Source organism: Pavona decussata, unplaced genomic scaffold, assembly GCF_977016875.1.
Source record: "Pavona decussata unplaced genomic scaffold, jaPavDecu1.1 SCAFFOLD_40, whole genome shotgun sequence".
Taxonomy (NCBI): domain Eukaryota; kingdom Metazoa; phylum Cnidaria; class Anthozoa; order Scleractinia; family Agariciidae; genus Pavona; species Pavona decussata.
Window position 1 is genome coordinate 105,001 of NW_028145462.1, and position 18,479 is coordinate 123,479.

At 38.4% G+C, this 18,479-nt stretch overlaps 3 protein-coding genes across 4 annotated transcripts in view; 1 reads left to right on the forward strand and 2 right to left on the reverse strand.

Moving 5' to 3' along the window:
- LOC146483002 (ciliogenesis-associated TTC17-interacting protein-like) overlaps positions 1-7,553 on the reverse strand; it is a 12,414-nt gene extending 4,861 nt beyond the window's left edge. The window contains exons 1-8 of the mRNA XM_085106270.1: positions 7,375-7,553; positions 7,194-7,261; positions 2,886-2,950; positions 2,065-2,185; positions 1,756-1,811; positions 744-833; positions 571-631; positions 40-143 (exon numbers count right to left, since the gene is read on the reverse strand). Coding sequence (XP_084962396.1) covers positions 40-143; positions 571-631; positions 744-833; positions 1,756-1,811; positions 2,065-2,185; positions 2,886-2,950; positions 7,194-7,261; positions 7,375-7,397 — 588 coding nt within the window. The 5' untranslated portion in view covers positions 7,398-7,553. The remainder of the gene's footprint in view (positions 1-39; positions 144-570; positions 632-743; positions 834-1,755; positions 1,812-2,064; positions 2,186-2,885; positions 2,951-7,193; positions 7,262-7,374) is intronic.
- A 77-nt stretch (positions 7,554-7,630) lies between these two features.
- Positions 7,631-14,652, forward strand: LOC146483003 (uncharacterized). Of its 2 annotated transcripts, none has more exons than XM_085106267.1 (5): positions 7,631-8,282; positions 9,429-9,830; positions 10,593-11,450; positions 12,441-12,583; positions 13,105-14,652. In XM_085106267.1, exons 1-5 carry the CDS (start codon positions 7,878-7,880, stop codon positions 13,985-13,987), a joined length of 2,691 nt encoding a protein of 896 aa, XP_084962393.1. In that variant the 5' UTR covers positions 7,631-7,877; the 3' UTR covers positions 13,988-14,652. The 2 variants fall into 2 exon arrangements, with proteins under 2 accessions (XP_084962393.1, XP_084962394.1); XM_085106268.1 differs by having other exon boundaries at positions 8,143-9,078; positions 9,193-9,830.
- A 33-nt stretch (positions 14,653-14,685) lies between these two features.
- Positions 14,686-18,466, reverse strand: LOC146483004 (bifunctional 3'-5' exonuclease/ATP-dependent helicase WRN-like). Its single transcript, XM_085106274.1, has 2 exons — positions 17,751-18,466; positions 14,686-16,081 (listed from the first exon to the last, which is right to left on the reverse strand). The coding sequence occupies exons 1-2, from the start codon at positions 18,281-18,283 to the stop codon at positions 14,947-14,949; spliced, it is 1,668 nt and encodes a 555-aa protein (XP_084962400.1). The 5' UTR covers positions 18,284-18,466; the 3' UTR covers positions 14,686-14,946.
- Positions 18,467-18,479: the final 13 nt, after the last annotated feature.

The following is an 18,479-nucleotide window of genomic DNA, read 5'->3' on the forward strand; positions in this document are numbered from 1 at the left end:
AGGCGATAAATGTAGCTGTACAGTATGACTGCCTCTTACATATGATGATGTACAAAGACTTGTTGTTGAATCAAAAGCAACAAATGTCAAGTCTGATGGAACACCTCTCTTGACCATGATTCTTTGAAGCAAGAGATTTGAACCTGGAAAAAAATGTGATGAATAAGACAAACGAATTTTGCCGCTCAATTTAATAATACTATGACTTGTGCTGTGAGGCCACAAGTCTAGAAACGGTTGGCGTTTGAATTCTGTTTTTTTTTTGTGGCAAATTTCCACAGGCATCCCAAGCTCTGTGAGTCTTTGTAATAGTCTTTGTATTAGGTGTATGACACAAGTAGAGGCTAGCTCTAGCCTTTAGAAGAGTCTGATGGCTTGGACACATTGTTACTTGAGAATTGCAAAGACTGAATGCTGCAATAAAATTATAAACCACCAAATGGACACCCACTGATAGGAATAAGTTGACATTGTAGAAGACAGCGAAAAAAAACCTTGAAACTGTCAGTGCAACTGGACTAATTATTAAGGAGATGAAATCATTTGGGATGAGGTACAAAGGAATCTGACCTTCAGAAATGAAGCCCTGGAACTGCTCCTCCTTGTAATATGTATCAGTTCTCTGCATTTCCTGAGATACAAAATAATTCCATGACTTCACCTCAATCCTGTTTAGTACTCTCTCAAAAAATGACATCAAATCAGGCATTTGAAATACATGTTATTACATTTACTGTACATACCTCTCCCTGTGAGACCGTCTTTTTAACAGAATATGTGCCATCCTCATCAAGGGAGATCAATGTCTTTTTGTCCAGTGGATTGTCTGGTATCTAAAATAAACAAAAACACAAAAGAAAATCAGAGATCTGTGGTTTCTAGGATAGGCTCATTAAAATTAATTTACTTCGTCTAGCCAGCCAGAACAAGCAGATTTTACCACTGAACAAGTGTTTTTAGCAGTAGTGAGGTCAGTGAGTTTAAAATGGCAGTGTCAGTCATACTGGTGTGTACGGACACATCTACTGTAATAATATCCCTTTTGAGGACTTTGAACAGGAAGCTGGAAATAAGGTTTCTCAAAACCACTAGGAACACTCGATCAACATAATCGTTATCCACATCATCATTAGCAGCAGCATCAATGCTATATAATATCAAACAAGTCATCACCGTCATTGTCATCATCATCATCTCATCACGCCATCAATACCATCACACTAATAATCATCATAATCATCATCACTATTATCACCACGAACATTATAAAAAAATATATATCGTCACACGGTCAATACCATCACACTGATAATCATCATCACCATTATCACCAGTACTTTATAAAAAAAAAGACATTGTCACACCATCAATACCATCAAACTAATCATCATCATCATCATCATCATCATCATCATCATCATCGTCATCGTCATCATCATCATCATCATCATCATCATCATCATCATCATCATCATCGTCATCGTCATCATCATCATCATCATCATCATCATCATCATCATCATCATCATCATCATCATCATCGTCACCACCACCACTGACATCACTGTCACCACCATCAATACCATCACACAAATCATTGTTATCACTGCTATCATCATCAGCATCATTGTCACCACCTCAATAATATTATCAATATCATTAGACTTGCTTCCTTCTCTAAATGTGGGAAATTGAGGGGGCAACACACGATATGTAAATGACAACTTTTATAGAGGTTTTGAATGGACTGCTCACCTTGATATATTCATAATGGGTTTGTTCAAATGTCTGAAGTGATCTTCCAACATAAGCTGTGAGACAATCAAAAGACTGACGTAAGCTTAACACCCAAATATGCAGTATGCATCGTAACTAATTGTGGTAATAAAAACCCAGCCAAATAAAACTACAGCCCACATTTATTGGAACAGTACAGTGCTTGTCATCCCATTTATAAACTAAGGTTGATCATAAAGAAAAAACTAATAGTCTGACAAAGTCTCAAACTTGACTTTGTGACTTTGTAAGCATTAATCTGCATAAGCTTTCCATGGCAATCTTTACCTGTCACAGATGTTCCAATTGGTAGCTGATCCACAGTACCATGGCTGTTCGCATGAACAAGGTAACATGGCTCCCCTCTCCATGTAGCATTCTCCACTGTTATCGTCATTTCACCTATTTCCTAGTGTGTGACGACATAATTCTGTTAAAGGCCACAAACTTCTGTAACCCTAGGGCATACAGGGGAAGCACAGGATCATGCCATTTTCAACTAAAATCTGTTTTGTACATATTTTTTATTATTTTGTTTGCTGGATGGCATCACAGCAAATGATATGTCCTCAGCTGCACATGCGCCCTTGGGATAATGCCCTCACCCACAATACAGTGGAACCTGAATTTAACAATGTACCAAGGGAATAGGGAAATTGAGGGTTTATTATATTGAGCATTTTCAATTTTGGTACATAATTCCCAGCTTCTACAAAACAACATGAAATGACCAAATGGAAAGTTTTAAGGAGACCAGGAGCAATTACATCAGTGAATTTTTCATTTTTAACTTGAACACTGTTCCTACCAGTTGAAGGGGCATGTGGAATTAAAGGCCCCACCGTAAGTGACCCCTGATCTGATATCAAATTCTCCCTTTGATTCACAAGCATATACATATATTCAGTTCCAAACTGCTACATTGTACAAGTTGCATGAATTAGAGTAATCATGAAGAAGTTCAAACAATGCAAATTCACATAATTTTTCTAGTAACATTTTTGTTGGTATTCCTTTTGTACCACAGTGTGAGTTATTAGTCTGCTTGGACATCATAGAAATAAACTTTTTATTGTACAATTATTTGTTTTGTACTTCGAAAACCTTACCCTGCCAGTTTGAGATGTGGTAACCAACGAGTCGGAAAACAAGAGCGAGTCCCATATTTCATCGTCTGTTTACAGAAAAAAATGGGAAGCAGTGTATCAGCACCAAGTATTCAGAAATCCCATTGAAGAGAATTTGCCACCTAGTTAGCTCAGTTGCTTGAGTATTGGACTGTGGAGCGGCATGTACAGTAAACTATAAACACACTACAGGAATGGAAGGGGAGTATTTTTTTTTAACTTTTTATTGTGAAGAAGAGCATCTCAATGTACGTGTACTGCATTGTAGGTATGTCAAATCTGATAGAGAGGAGCATTTGAAACAAACATTAGCTATTCTAGGGGGAGGGGAGCATTTAATATAGTTGGTATTTACTGGAATATTTAGCTGTTGCATCTTATACCCCGGAGGAGGGAGACTTTCCCGTATAAGCTATATAGGTATGTGCGGCACCAAAGGTACGGTTTTTGAGCCGCTTTGGTCTGAAATAGCACATAGATTTTAACCATTTTGGTCTGAAAGTGTGTAAATGGGTATGAATTTCACAGAAACAGGTGATGATTCTAGAAACCAGGTCTGAAAATGGGCATAAATTTTAGAGTCCAGGTCTGATAAAGGGTGTTGGAAAATCACATATCTTGCTCGGAAGTAGGGTCAGGGTTGGTAGTACCGAGCCGTACCTCCACACCGAAAATTCCAAGCAATTCTCCACCCACCTCCCTGGGCCCAGTTGCACAAAGCCCAATTAAGCTAATCCTGGATGAACGAGAATTTTGATCAAGTTTAATTACCAAACAATAAAGATTTTTCAAAAAGATTTGTGTCCATCAGTTTTGACTTGGACTTTTCTTTACCTTACACTCAAAATTAGCCTTTAAAGCCATTTTTAACGAGCAAGCTGAAAGCCTCAATTAACTTCTCATCGTGGATTAGCGTTAATCGGCTTTCGAACAACGGGGACCTGGAACTTTATACTGGACCCCTGGAATGTAAACCACGAAATAAAGTTGGCCCTTTTATGTCTATGTCCAATATTACATTGCCTAGTACGTATGTAGTATTGTAGAACATTTTAAGCAGGCATATATAATCCCCCCCCCCCCCCCCCCACCCGCCTGCCATCAACTTAAGGCTTAACGGTTTATCTTCTATACTTTTATCTATAATTTATATCCTTCTATCTTTCATCTTCTATGTTTATTTTCGGCTAAAACTCCTACTGCTGCTTCACTTTCAGAATTTTAAACTGGACAAAAAGGTTTCAATTCATGACTTAAGAAACCTTGATGTTAGTGCTACTGCCAAGTATTTAAGAATATTACGTTAAGAGTTTTGAAGTAATGTGTTAAAGTATCCATGCCAAAGACAAACATCTAAACATTGAATTCTACAATCAATATTTATCTGCAAAGATCAAATGGCCATGTTAAACTCAACACAGTATCTAGTATGCAGCTGTTTAGCACAGTATTGCCCCAAGGAAAACTAGAATTCCACATTGCTAAATCCTCACAGATTTATACAGAGAAAAAAGATATTCACTTGATGACATAAAAATAAATGTTTGTGCAACCACATGAAAAAGGCCAGTTAAACAATACAATAATTTATTTTGATCGGTGTTATGTGTACATTCAATATCATTAAGTAATGTTTAAAAAACGAGTAGGAGTGTTTTATTGGGTTTAAAAGCACAAGGTGCAGCTGAGTGGTTTTATACCCGATAAAACAAGTGTTCCAAGGTTTTTGAACGGCTTCAAAAACATTCTTGGAAAAGCATGTGTCAACAGAGTTCATAACAATTATGCTTTTGTAAACGTTTGAAATTAGCATATGAGAAAAACACTGCATACTAATGAGTGTTTTATCAGCTGATAAAACACTGCATACTAATGAGAAGTGTTTTATCAGCTGATAAAACAAAGCATACTAATGAGGAGTGTTTTATCAGCTGCTAAAACATTGCATACTAATAAGGAGGTTTATCGATATAAAGTCACTGCACGTGGTATATTATTGACCATTTAACAGGTAAATTGGCTTATGAATTATTAATGAGTATTTGAATTCACATTAAACTCAGTAATTGCAGCAACAAATATAATTTACAACATATTATGGACAGTACTGGAAATTGTAGCAAACAATGCAATTACCAATACAATCCCAAATATTTTGGTCGTACATTGTATCCTACAGTGTATATTTGAAGTCGAGACTATATAACTTTTAATTACTATTAATAACTCTTAACTGTCGTTAGCACACCGGCACTGGTCTTTGAAACCGGCTTATCTTCATTGGTGCCAGCCATCAAGAAGTTGCCTAAGGTAACCCACAGTTCAATTCAAACATGTCTTTCAGTGCTGTTACACCTTCCTTAACCATTTAAGCCCAGTATCAAATTTCTCCTTGTTATATCAATGCTTATTCAACCCTGGAGGTCATTAGAATTAAGGATATGATCACCCTAGGTGAATTTTCTTGATATTTTAATAACCTCTCCCCAGTACTTTTATAAAAAAAGTATGGGATCAAATAGAGAATTTGTTCTTTGATTTTAGGAATTAAGTTCAATTTCTAGCTGTTGCAAGGAGGGTACTTTTTTGTACATGCATGAACTCCACTAAGGTATCTATGCCAACACACCAGAGGTTACTTTCTACCCTTCTTGGGACTGTTCCCAATGATTCCACTATCACCCGGAGTACCTTGGGTCAAACTCTCCACATTTTCCCCAATCTCCCTGGCCAGGAATTATTATTACTTATTCAACTCCTAGCTCAAATTTTCAGAATATTTTGGTAAATCATTAACAACATGGAAACAAGGTTTAAAAAATCATTTTAGCAGTAAATCTCTTAGGATGGGATAATTTGCCCCATTAGTAGCTTTACAGGGTTGGTGAGTACAATGTACAAAAAGAATACCATGTACCACTTTAAATTTTTTTTTTCTTTAACAATAATATATTACAAAAACATGAAACAGATGGGGTTCTTAATAAATCTAAATAACTTAATTTGTTATTTAAATAAATGCTACCTTAGTACTTAGTACCAGTTTAGCAGGAAATTTAGTTCAAAGGGAACCACACTTAACAGTTAATTTGTGGTTTTCGAAAACCTGTCAAAATGATGACAATTTTTTAAACAAAATAATTTGGTTACAAGCAGTTTTGTTTTCTTTTTAATTTTGGTATGGAATAATGCAAATCTCAGCTAAGTGATAATACTTCTGAATTATAATTGCAAATCCTTTCTGGTGATTCAAATTATCTATTTTAGCCAAAATTGCTATTTTAGAATGTTTAAACTGGATTTCATGGAGATAAAACAGCTTGTTAGTGACGTTGCATTTCAAGTTCTTGTTTATATTTTTGGATAGTATGAATCATACAATTAGGAAAATATACACATAATAGGAAAATGTACATCTCGTCTACCATCAATAATGCAGTAAGACCTAAATAAGAGCTACAAGGGAAACAAATTAAAATTGGGTCCAGATAGAATTACAAATATGTTCATCATTCAATATTTGTTCGTGGGCGAACTGTAGGGAAGGAAAAATAAAAAGTGCTCTTGACAGTCATTTTCATGCAAATTGCCATCTGATCGCCCTTTCAAGAACGATAAACTTAATTATTCATTATGTACTTTTCTGCGTAGTTTTTGCGTTTTGCTTTAGGGGGAATTTAAATACATTATTGCTATCAATGGATAAAATATCGACGCATCCTGTCAAAATTATGTCATAGAAATTTAATCTCGTAATAAAATCCTCGGGGCAAATCAAATATTTAGCAGTTTGGCATTTAACACAGCAGTGGATGTCGCATTCCCAAACTAAAACACTCCCAGACTAGAATCCTAGACGTATAGAAATCTAAACAAGCTTTAATTTTTACAGTGAATGGAGGGCGGTCGAACGACCGAGGTAATTTTCCGCCATTAAGAGTGGAAAGAGGGAAGCTTAACACATTTTCCTCCAAGCCGAAGCTAACGTAATAACATAAGCCGACTCAAGTCGTGTTACATGTGAACTTCAGCTTACAATACGGACTTGTATCATTTGTGATTAGTCCACAAATGGTATCCCGATTTTTAGGAGAGTAAAGGGGATTTGAATGCTCATGTTCTCAAAATAACAAGCTGTCCGCATAAAGCACTTCTGTCAAAACATTTAATAAAAGGTGCATTTTGGTTGAATAAGCAATTTACATGCGCGGTCTCTTTACACAAGCATCCAGCATTAGATCCGAAAAGACGACCTTCTAAACAAACAGAACAATCATTTTGACAACTTACCCACGTTTGAAATAAATTCAATCGCTTGATCGTTCGCTTTCACCAAGGAAGCAGTCAAGTTTTCGGTGCTAAAAACAGCCAAAAATAGCAAGTTTGTACCGGTTCATTGGCATCTAAGCTCCGAACAGGAGCCGAGAGAACGCTTCTCAACAATTAAATTACCGCTAAATTGCAGCTTTACCTGTGCCCGTTAGTCGCCTCCATTTGCGATGAAAATGGACAGTACTTTGCCGGAATTAACCAGTCGAAATACTGTCTTTCATTTCCGCGAAATACAAGAAAGAGAAGACACCAAATTAGCACTGCTCCACAGCACAATCAAACAAAAAATATCAATATCAATAACAAATTCCCGCGCGGGAATTGACACCCGTTGCCAGGACGACCGTAAGACGTCATCGATGTGACCGAGCCGATCGCAATCCAACCTCGTTCCCAGGGTCTCTCTTCTACCCGCCCCAGCGAGAGAGAGAGAGAGACCCTGGTTGAAGCTGATCACGTGGCACCCAAAATCTGGGTGCTAACAAAAATATTCCACTAGGGAGGGGTAGTTGTGTAACTAATCGTCACTGTGACAAAACATACTATGTCGGGGATTGAGAGGAGTTTGTTGCATCGAGTATTTACAGCTGTTCGAAAGTGTTCGATCTCAAGGCTGAAAGATCTCAAGCCTGAAAGCTCACGATGTCGACTCCAAAAAAAGTTGTTCCCAAGAATACAAGTTCTTGTAGGCTTTGTGAAGCCGTAGTGGATCGCCACTATTGTAAAAACATTTTCAACAAGAAAAATTCTCTCTTGCTTTCCGCTGCGGAGGAAATTTTTGGTGGCCCGCTTCATCAACTGCAATCATTTCCAACGCACTTATGCAGGCCATGCGAGAGGCGACTTACAAATTTTAATAGCTTTCAGCAAATAATCAGACAAAGTCAAGCCTCTCTTCAAGCTTCTGCTGAAAAAAGATTTAAACGAGTTTTGGAAATGTCACCGTCCGCACCAGTGACCATCAAGAGTTGCAAGGCCAGCGCGAAGGAATGTTCGGTTGCAACCGCTCGCCGAGGGCTCGATTTTCCCGCCTCACAAGAACCAGACGTAAGTTTTAAACATATCCAGCAGTAATGTAATTTCTATCCACTGTTTGAGAGATAGATATCTTGCACAGTTATGTCAGAAACAACACCTGGGCATTTTGCAAACTTGCAGAAAGGTGTTTGTAGATACAGTCATGTCAAAACTTGGTCATTTCACTAGACATTCCCGAGAGGGGATACAGAAATCTTACACATTCATGTGAAAAACACCACAGTTTCAATAGTAATTCCCGAGCGGGGTATTTCATTTTGCAAACAAAAAAGGTGTTTGTAGACGACCTCCAGTGAACGCCCGTCTGCAAACACCTTTTTTGTCTGACTTCAAAACACATTTTAATTTAACACATTGTATTTTTCAATAAATAAGAACATATTTTCGTATAAAAAAGGTATTGTAATGGGATATATAATTTTTATAGGATATGACATACAAACGATATGGAAATTATTGAGGTTTGCTGGGCTTCAAACGTAGTCTTAGGGACCATTTTATGCCACACAACCCCCCTCCTCCCCGGGGGGAACGCTTTGGAGACACACAATATAGAACGGGATAACGTCCATCCATTTTATGTTTATGTCTTAATCTTCTAGCAGTGCAAGCCAGGGTGCTGTAAATCAGATTCTTTACGGCTGAAGTAGCAATTTTTCCTCCTGTAAATGTGGCAAAAAACTTCGGAGTGAGAGGGATGGGGCAAGTATAGAAAACAAGTTAGGTGTAGGGGGTCAGGTGGTGTGGGGTGGGGTAATTTTTTGTTTTCTTGTTTTCAGTGGGGATAAGCATTCAAAAGAAGGTAGTTAAAAAAAAAACACCACTCCCCCTCCCTGAAACATAATAAAGAAGCCGTCCCCCAATTATAACTATTTTTTTTCAAGAAATCTTTTTTTTTAATTTTTTGCATAGGTGTCAGCTGTAGTGTCAACATATTAATAGACTTTCTACTAATAAAATGTTATAGATTAAGGCACATTTGTACATACTTGACTTATAGATATGTCATAAATTATTTAAAAAAAAAACATGTGATAAGCTTATATATTGGATTAACCTCAAATTGGGAAAAAATGTGTGAGAATTTGCATGGTGGGTTAAATACCCTTGTTCATTTTGTACTTATATTTTGCATTTTCTCTGCCCTTTCTTTAGGAAAATGTACCCCTTACTATGGAAAGAGATGTGCGTGAGAAAATAGAAGTGTTAGCTAAAGACCCTGTGGGGAGTATGGTCGTGAAAGAAGTTGTACTTAGGACTGTAAATGAAGAAATGTTTAACATGTGTAGGAGATCAGAAAATTCCGCCCTCAGAAAGCGTGGATATGAAGGCTTGTCAGAGATATCTTGGAAAGAAATCTATGTGGAAATGTCCAAGAACTGTCCAACAATGACACAGTTCCTAATCACAATGGTTGATGGAATGGACACTGAGGGACGGAAAATGGCACCAGTGTGTCTTTTGTACTCCATCCCAATGTTTCTGAGAGTCCCAGAAATGTCACGGTTGCAGAGGTTAAATACAATTCTGCTTACTGACAGTGGGGCCACCAAAATGGTAAGTCCCCAGCTATAGGATGTTTTTGTAATTTTTCTTAACACGTTTGACTCTATTGTAATATTTTTGAAGTGACCATTGTTTAGGACCAAGTTATAAGTATGGTGGTCCCTTTTGGGTGGGGCAGGGAGGGGGGGGGGTGGGTGGGGAGTTGTTGGGCTATTGTGATTTTAAGTTTGAAATGACCATGCTTTAGGTCCAAGTTATAAGTATGGCAGTATGGAAGTTGGGTGGGAAGGGGTGGGGGTGGGGAGTTGGCTGCCTTAAGAGTCTCCATATATATAGTTGTTGAATAAAAAACATTTAAAACTATGGACATAATGAAGGACGATGGTCCCTTTTGTTGTAAGATCAGCTCTCAGAGTTTTGAATTGTATTTTAAAAAAGAATCAGATAACATAACATATTATTCCCTTACTGGAAACATTGTGTGGTTCCGGAAAATATCCATACCCACCCCAAGGAGGGTCATTGGAAATTTCGAGGGGAAGGGGGGCCTTAAAGGCCAAAATTGTTAATAAAAAGTAAATTATGAAGTTAAACTGGATTATTGAGAGGGGGTGGGGGTACAAACCAAAAAACCCTCTGTGGGGGGAGTATGGATATATTTTGGAGCAAAACATTCTCAACTTGTAGGAACAGCATGAGTAAATCAATAATTTGGTGGACTGATTGATTGATCGATTGGATTGATTGATTGAAGAAAGCTGTATATCATGTTCTGTTGCAATTTCAATTTTTTTCACATTTCATTTTTTTCAGGCTATGAAAAGATTTCAAAGGTATGGATTTTCCCTAGACCCTTCCAAGAAGTATGGATTGCTAGATGAAATCGGACGTCACTTCCTTGACCGAGCAATAGAGCTAACAAGGCAAGGGAAAAGGTTCTCTATAGTATTAGACAATATTGACTGGGAGGTAAGGGCTCATGACATGCGTGAAGATCACCAGAATGTCAGTGAACATGCTGTGTCAAGTACTTTGGTTTTTGACCGAGTGCCGTCAGACCATCTCCCTGACTGTGGCCCAAAGCAAGACATCAAAGCGGTTGACCCAGGCATCTTCCTTCTCTCTGATGATGAGTTGAGCCATATTGCCTGTCGCTATCGCATTTATGCAGGACGCATAGTTGTGAAAGTGTTTCCAGCCCTCAGTTTCTTAGCTGATTTGGTGCCAAAGCACATCCCTCATCAATATAGTGAGGAAATGAAACAAAAATCAGAAGTGATTACAATGCCAGTATTGATGAAAGATGAGAAGAGGTATGCTGAATGCGTGGAAGTAATGGATACTTTTGAAGAGTGGATTCAAGATATCCATACAAAGGCTTCTGATGTTCCTGCAACAGACATAGATGCTGTACCACATCCACCACATGCCAGACCAGAAATACACGGTCCATCACGGCCTGATCAGCCTGCTTCCCATGCACCTCCGAGACAAGATCCTGTGGACCCACTTTGTGGTGTGAAAGTCCCTTGCATTGGTGATCAGCTGACCAGAGTCAGATTTGCTGGGGCCAAAGACCTTCGCGCTGGTTCCCACACTAGCAGGGATAGGTTGGACCATCTGTATCCATTTCGCTGTGCTGCCTGGCATACAAAGAGGAGCTTCCTCAAGGTATAAAGGGACTTCAGACCTGGGGGAAGGACATGGTTTAGCTCACAAATTTTTGAAAGTTTGGATGAAGACAATTGACAGCTTTTCAGCTCCCTCCTTGAAACTCGGTCTCTCTCTGATTAAAATGAAAATTATATGGTTGGGGAACACTGGGGATGGATATTCTTTGAGATCAATAGCCCATTTTACAGTTGTGTGCCTAGGGCTAGTTTCCAAATAGTTGTATCAGTCTTACGGGTCATATAAGTCATATGAAAATTTTTTAATGACAACTATATGGAGACACTCGTACGACAGGCGGATGCTCATATATAATGGTCTTATCTGTCGTATTGGGCTGTAGTACAAGTGTCTTCATATAGCAGTTATGAAAATTTTTTTTACACGAATGATACTGCCTGTACAACTGATACGACTATACTGCAGGAAGCTAGTCCTTTATGATCTGGTCTTTGAGTGGAAGTGAGGCTAGAGTTGACCTTGCTCTGATTAACAAACCTATGCTATGGCCTCCTGCTTAATTTCTAGATGTAAATAATGTTGTTCACATGCATTTGCAAAGCAGGAGGGTTTGTATCAAAGCAATGTATCAAAGCAAGGTCAACTCCAGCTTCACTTTCATTCAGAGACCAGGTTTCTAAGCACATAGCTGTAAAATGGACTGTTCATTGTAAAACCTATGTTTTGAATAACCTAAAACTAATAATTAAGCTACCATGCATAACAACTGTATAAATCATGATCATTGTCTTAAATAATTTTGATCTGCAAGCACTACTGGGATTAACTTGAACATATTATTATGCAGTTTAAACTAATTAACCAAATTAATAATTGAAGGTCTAATACACCTAAAAAGCTGAATAGACACCCTGGTTAACAGCCAGTTTTTCCTTGTCCCAACACTGAACATATTACTATTGTATTTGACTGCGGTCATCTAGAACAGAGGATTGAAATTTAATGCTCATTTCCTCTTTCAATTTCAAGCTTGCCTTTAAGGATTTATATAAAGAATCTACCAGGGAGGAAGGCACTCTCAAGTATTTCAGAGAAAAACTGAAGAGGAAAAATGTGTCTCTTGATGTTAAGCACTATGAGGGATGCGAGCAGTTTTTTGAGAGCATTGGCAGGTAGATAATTTCAGTAATTAAAATTTTTAGTTTATTTGCCCAATCAGTTGGGCGTGTATGACTTATTTTGAATCCCTAGTTCCAGTACCTGTCTAAATTAACCAGTAAAATTAATCCAAATTAGGTTTTCAACTTTAAACCATGGTTTATGGAAAAAAAAATATTGTGAAGTTCCAGAAAAAATCCATACCCACCCCATGGAAGGTCAGTGGAAATTCCTAGGGGGAGGGGGTCTTAAAGGCCAAAATGATAGTAGCAAAGTATATGAAGCTAAACTGAAATTTCCTGGCAGGAAGGGGGTGTGCAAAACAAAAACCTTCCATGGGGGGAGTATGGATATTTTCTGGAACTGCATATTGACTAGAATGTTTTTTTTTTCATCCCGGCCCTGACCAACATTTTACACTATGAGGTGCGAGACTGAATCACAAGACAAAAACACAACCACAAAAATATAATATGTCTACCAAATATTAGTCAATACACATGTAATTATAAATAACTATTATTTGTATTTTAAGGTGTTATACCATAGAGGCAGCTATGGAGTTCTTTGGCATGGACACCATCTGTGACACGCCAAAAAAACACCGCCCAAATTATGCATTTATGTCTATCAAAGAGCACAGGCAGAGGTACTACGAGGATACCCTAGACAAATTTATTGACAAATTTGTTATTGGTGACGACGATGATGATGATGATGAGCGTGAACCCGAAAACAACCAGCAGTCATCTACTACAGGAGATGCTAGGCCTGTTGATAACCTGAAGTATTACAGCCGAAACATCCTTCAGTACTTTTTTGTACTGGAAGATTATCGTGATGCTGTACGAGAAGGTGATGGCCAGCGAATGGCCCAAATTCATAAAGACTTTCTTCTCTACTTTAAGACGGAAAGTTCTTACAATGCATATGCCATTGAGATGCTGGTTAATGTGGCACAAAATGATGTCCTTTTGTCTGAGCGAGAAGCTCACCAAGCCATTTGGAGCCAGACAGTGAATTGGAAAGGTGGAGAAGCTAAAAATGTTGAGGCTGACCTGATGCAAGAAAACCGAAATAATGACCACAAAACAGGAATCAAAGCAATGGGTCCTAACAAGACCAGCAAAGCTGTGGAAAGATCAACAAAGGCATCAGGGGGAAAGAGGTGCATTGTACAAAACTTTGATGAGATAAGCATGGTTGCTTCTCAATCAAGCACACATACGCACAAGAGCTCAGAAAGAGATGAACAATTAATCAGCCAGGATCTCAGAAAATTGCGTCCTTTTAAGAACACCCCAGGAAGATGTCATCCTTCATTTCCTCAGCAACATGCTCACCCCCTTGAAAAGGTAGACTTTGCTGAGCTACATGCCTGGATAAGAGGTCACATGCATAATATGAGTAATTGGTAAATTTGTTATGTTATTTTGTAAGTGAAAACGATTAACCTCTAAATTAGGGGCATATTCAAATCAGCTAGTTTGCATACTGTATTTTCTTGATTAAATGCTGAGGGCCCAATGAGCATTAGTGTTTTGGGGGCTGGCATGTGACATTAATTTTGACAAGCACAATTTTGCTGTTCAGGTATAAGTCCACTGAAATATAAAAGAATGTTAAAAAATGTTAACAAAGTATATATATACGAGGCCAAAATGTCACTTTCATTTCTGAGTTGCAGATTTGTCTGTTTGTAGCCCCCACCATAAGTCTGCATTTATTTAACGCTGGACCTCAAAGCTCGATTAAACATCAGGAGTATTTTTTCTGGCCCTTGCATTTAATTGGGAAAACACGTTATACAGTTTCAGAGTAATTTTCTGATTGAGATAAGTTTCTACATGTAGTGTAAGTTACAGTTCCTCTTCTTTAAAATTACCGTATACTCAAAGGGTTATGAAACCAGTGAAGGAGAAATAATTTTGATACATCATTTATAAGTTGCCATGGTATAATACATCAAAGTCAGTGGAACCTAAAAGTCGAGGTCAGTGAGGAATCTTACATGATATAAGCTTCAAAATTGGTGTCACTGGTTGATTATACCATTGCAGTACTATATTTGGTAACATGAATTCATCACTACCAATTTTAATTTCTTATTGTTTTTCGTTATCTCCTTAAAGTATACTGTATTTTAAACTTTAGACTGCTCTTAGCCACAAGCTACTGACAGCTCTGTAACCTACGTATGCTTTACTTTGCCTTTAATCCTTTTCAAACTGGGCTTTCTTTTTTGGCCTATCTGCTCTGAGGAGACCTACCCCACCCCTAATATGATCATGAAATCTTGACTGGGGTTTACAGGTCCAATACCCAGGTGCTGTCAAACTCATAACTCTTCCCAACAGGAACTAACTTTTGTTCACTGTCAAAGGATTCTAAAAATTCCCTCAGCAACTGACTTTGAAAATATTGGAAAATTATCCATCAGATATGACACTGAGGAAATGTCATTTCTTTTATAAACAATGTCTCGCAACACATCTGTGGTGATAGAACAAGTTCCTGATCGTAGTTGGCGACTTTTTCTATCACTTTTAAGTGATGCCAAGTATGCTTGTAGCTTGGCCACAATTGTATTAGATACAGAGTCGTGGCAAACAGTAGCTTCTGCCGTGGTAACCTCTGCTGTGGTAGCTTCTGCAGCTGTATTCTGAGCCGTTTCAGAATCAACAGTGTCATGTTTACAATCAGTGCAAGAACAGTGGGACTTGCAAACGTCACAACAAGTATGAAGAATATTGTAAGGCACTGGAGGTGGAGCATCTAAAAAATACAGCAGTTGTTTCCTCAAACACTTTCCAGTACTCTTACAATATGATCGAATATTATCTGTCATCCCGGGTTTGTTCGCAGCTATATCCCTGTTGTTATAATAGAGAGTGGCCCTGGACTGTTGGCCGTCTCTCCCTGCTCGACCGGCCTCCTGATAATATTCTCGTACTGATCGGGGTGGACCAATATGAATAACCTCTCTTACACATGGAATGTCAACACCCATTCCCATGGCCATCGTAGCAAAAACAACTCTGCATTTGCTATCAGGCTGGCAAAGTTGGGTTAAGATTGCTTCTTTCATTTGGTCAGTTTGGGGGGAATGAAACTGACCAAACAAACGGTTTTCTGGGATGGATGGGCATCCTTCTGGAACATACTGCTTTTCTTTTAAAATTCCTTCAAATAATTTATATGCCTTGGCACACCATAGTAGGGGCATGTACAGTATAGTCAATGGGAACTTGGTTCCCTCCTCCAAAAGAGATTCAGCAATAGGCTGAAGAATACTGGCGGAAATGTCATCTTCTCTAAATATTTTGGCAAAAAAAATGTTTGCCCTATCAAGATTCCCAACAACCAGCCTAGGCTTCTTAAGGTGTAAAGTGCTCGCAATGACTTCCCTGTCGCTTTGTGTTGCCGTTGCGGTTAGAGCAGCGACAGGGGCATTGGGAAATAGCGCTGCCAAAATACCTAATTTGCCATAGTCTGGTCTGAAGTCTTCGCCCCTGTATTAAAAATACAGATATAAAATGTATTATAATCAGACCTAAAGTAACCTGTTGTATATTACAGGATTAGAAACTTTAATGTGGAAGCACTTGCCATCCCGGTGAGTGACAGAGTAAGTTTATGAATACACTCAAGTTATCCATGATTTGTACTTGCATGCCCAACAGAGTACAAACTGGCATTAGTGTATGGGTACTAAATTCCAACCCTGATATCACAGTTGCATGTAAGTGTATTGTAAAGAGACCTATCTAAGTATTCAAGTAAACATCCTTCCTTCAAATAAGAGTCATTTTAATCTAGCTTCCTTTTTTTTTTTTTAATAAATGCACTCCCCTATCCTCCACCTTAAATGCTAATTAAGAGTCCTGGTTACTTATTCGAGTATTTACAGTACCAGTAACTAGATACTGATGTAAAAAAAGTGACTAATCAGCTGACGAATTACCAATTTTAGCCGCAAAAAAGTCTCCCCTTCTTTTATACTGTATGCAAATCAACTGAGATATTAAAAACAAAAACTTCTCAAATAGTTTTTTGATCCTCTAATGGTTTAAAGATTATATCAAGATATCAACTGCACTTGGCTAATACAAGATACACCAAATTGCAATATTTGTCTGAACAACAGTTGTCTGCTCGTGGCAGGTTCAAAATGTAATGTTGCAGGTATGTGACTGGGACCACAACTGAGCACTAAGGAGCGGTGCCCGAGGGAGGGAGGAAGACAAAGAAACCTTGAGAACGAGGTTGGCCCCATGTTAGCAGAGGTTCAATTGTAAAGCTGTTGGGGGGGGGGGATACTCAGGTACACGTTTAATACAATAGTGACGGGAGGTGAAAAAACTTTTCTTTGTGTTTGAGATGTTCAATTTTGAACTTTTTGAGTTTAGAAATTATCTGGTGGAATTTTTTGGGGTGAAAAAATTTTGGCAGGACTTTTATAGGAGTTAAGAAAAAGCATATGCTAGCACTCTCCATTTAATATTCTGACAACACTTCTTTGGGTTTGTGGTCTACAAATTTGGGCTCATTGACAACTCTCTGCCATTAATAGAAATAATATACCTGAGCACCCTGCTGGGCTGTTATGTTGTCATCAAAAATGGAAAAAAGCCCGGTAAGTAGGCATGAAAACGATGTAAGATCTCGGATCAATACTGTGAGCTATTATTACTATTAGTATACACAACAGAAGTGAAAATTAATTTATGCATGTTTTGATTGGCCACTCAACCTCCAGATTTGCTTTGCTATTCACCTCGGAGCAAAAGCAGCGAAGTGCTCAGTGATCATCTTGTGCAAGTATTTTTCTCACAGTTTTGCAAGAAAATAATATTACTGTGTACATTTGCTATTCACTTCTGTGGTATATACTGAAACAGTTATCCACCTCAGTGTGGGTGAATAGTGGTGGATAATTGTTTTATTTTATTTCTTTCCCATTTTGGTAATATGACAATTAAAGAAACCATATGAGAAAAACAAGGTGGTAAAGATCTGAAAGTACCTCTTCTCTTCAAATCAACCAACTTTATTTTTTCACGGTTTTTTTTAAGTATTTACAGAGGTATTAATCATTAAAAAAGTTATCACAGTCATGCATAGCTGGCTATGCTATGGTAACTTAAAAAGAATCTATAAACATTTCTGAAAGTTTCTCACCATTCAAGAATGCAATGGGCCTCGTCCACAACGACAGCTTTGACCGCTGATCTATAAACGCTGCTTTGAAGGATTGCCAAGCCATCTTTACAGGACAAAAATGCCTCTGGGTGGCAGAACACGATCTCATACCCTCCCTCCATTATTAAATTTCGGGTGCCTTCCCACTGGGACGTAAAATTGGATTCTCCTTCCTCGTCGCGTATTGCAGTAACTCCTAACACTGCAGCCTGAATACCCTTAACTGTTAACTTTGAAATCTGGTCCCACATTAAAGCATTCAAGGGCGACACAACTAACACAACGGACGGTCCAACGGTGTCAACAGTTGACTTCGCGTCTCTCTCCTTCAATAAACGAGGCAAAACTTGAAACACTAATGATTTGCCATAGCCTGTTGGCAGTACAGCAACCAAATCTCTTTTTAGATAAATGTTTTCTAAACAGGTGACTTGTTTAACTTTCAAAATGATTTTATCGAACCCAGTTGAAAGCAACGCGCTTTGGAGACAGCTCAGAAATTGGAGCGCCATTTTGAAACTGTCTTCGATATTTCTCTCTCCCCTAGATAGTATTACATTGTCGGGTCGACAAAATTTGGTAAGGGACCTACCCTCCCTGCGGTTTGATTGCTCCACCAGGTCACGTGATCAGCTTCAACCAGGGTCTCTCTCTCTCTCTCGCTGGGGCGGGTAGAAGAGAGACCCTGGGAACGAGGTTGATCGCAAT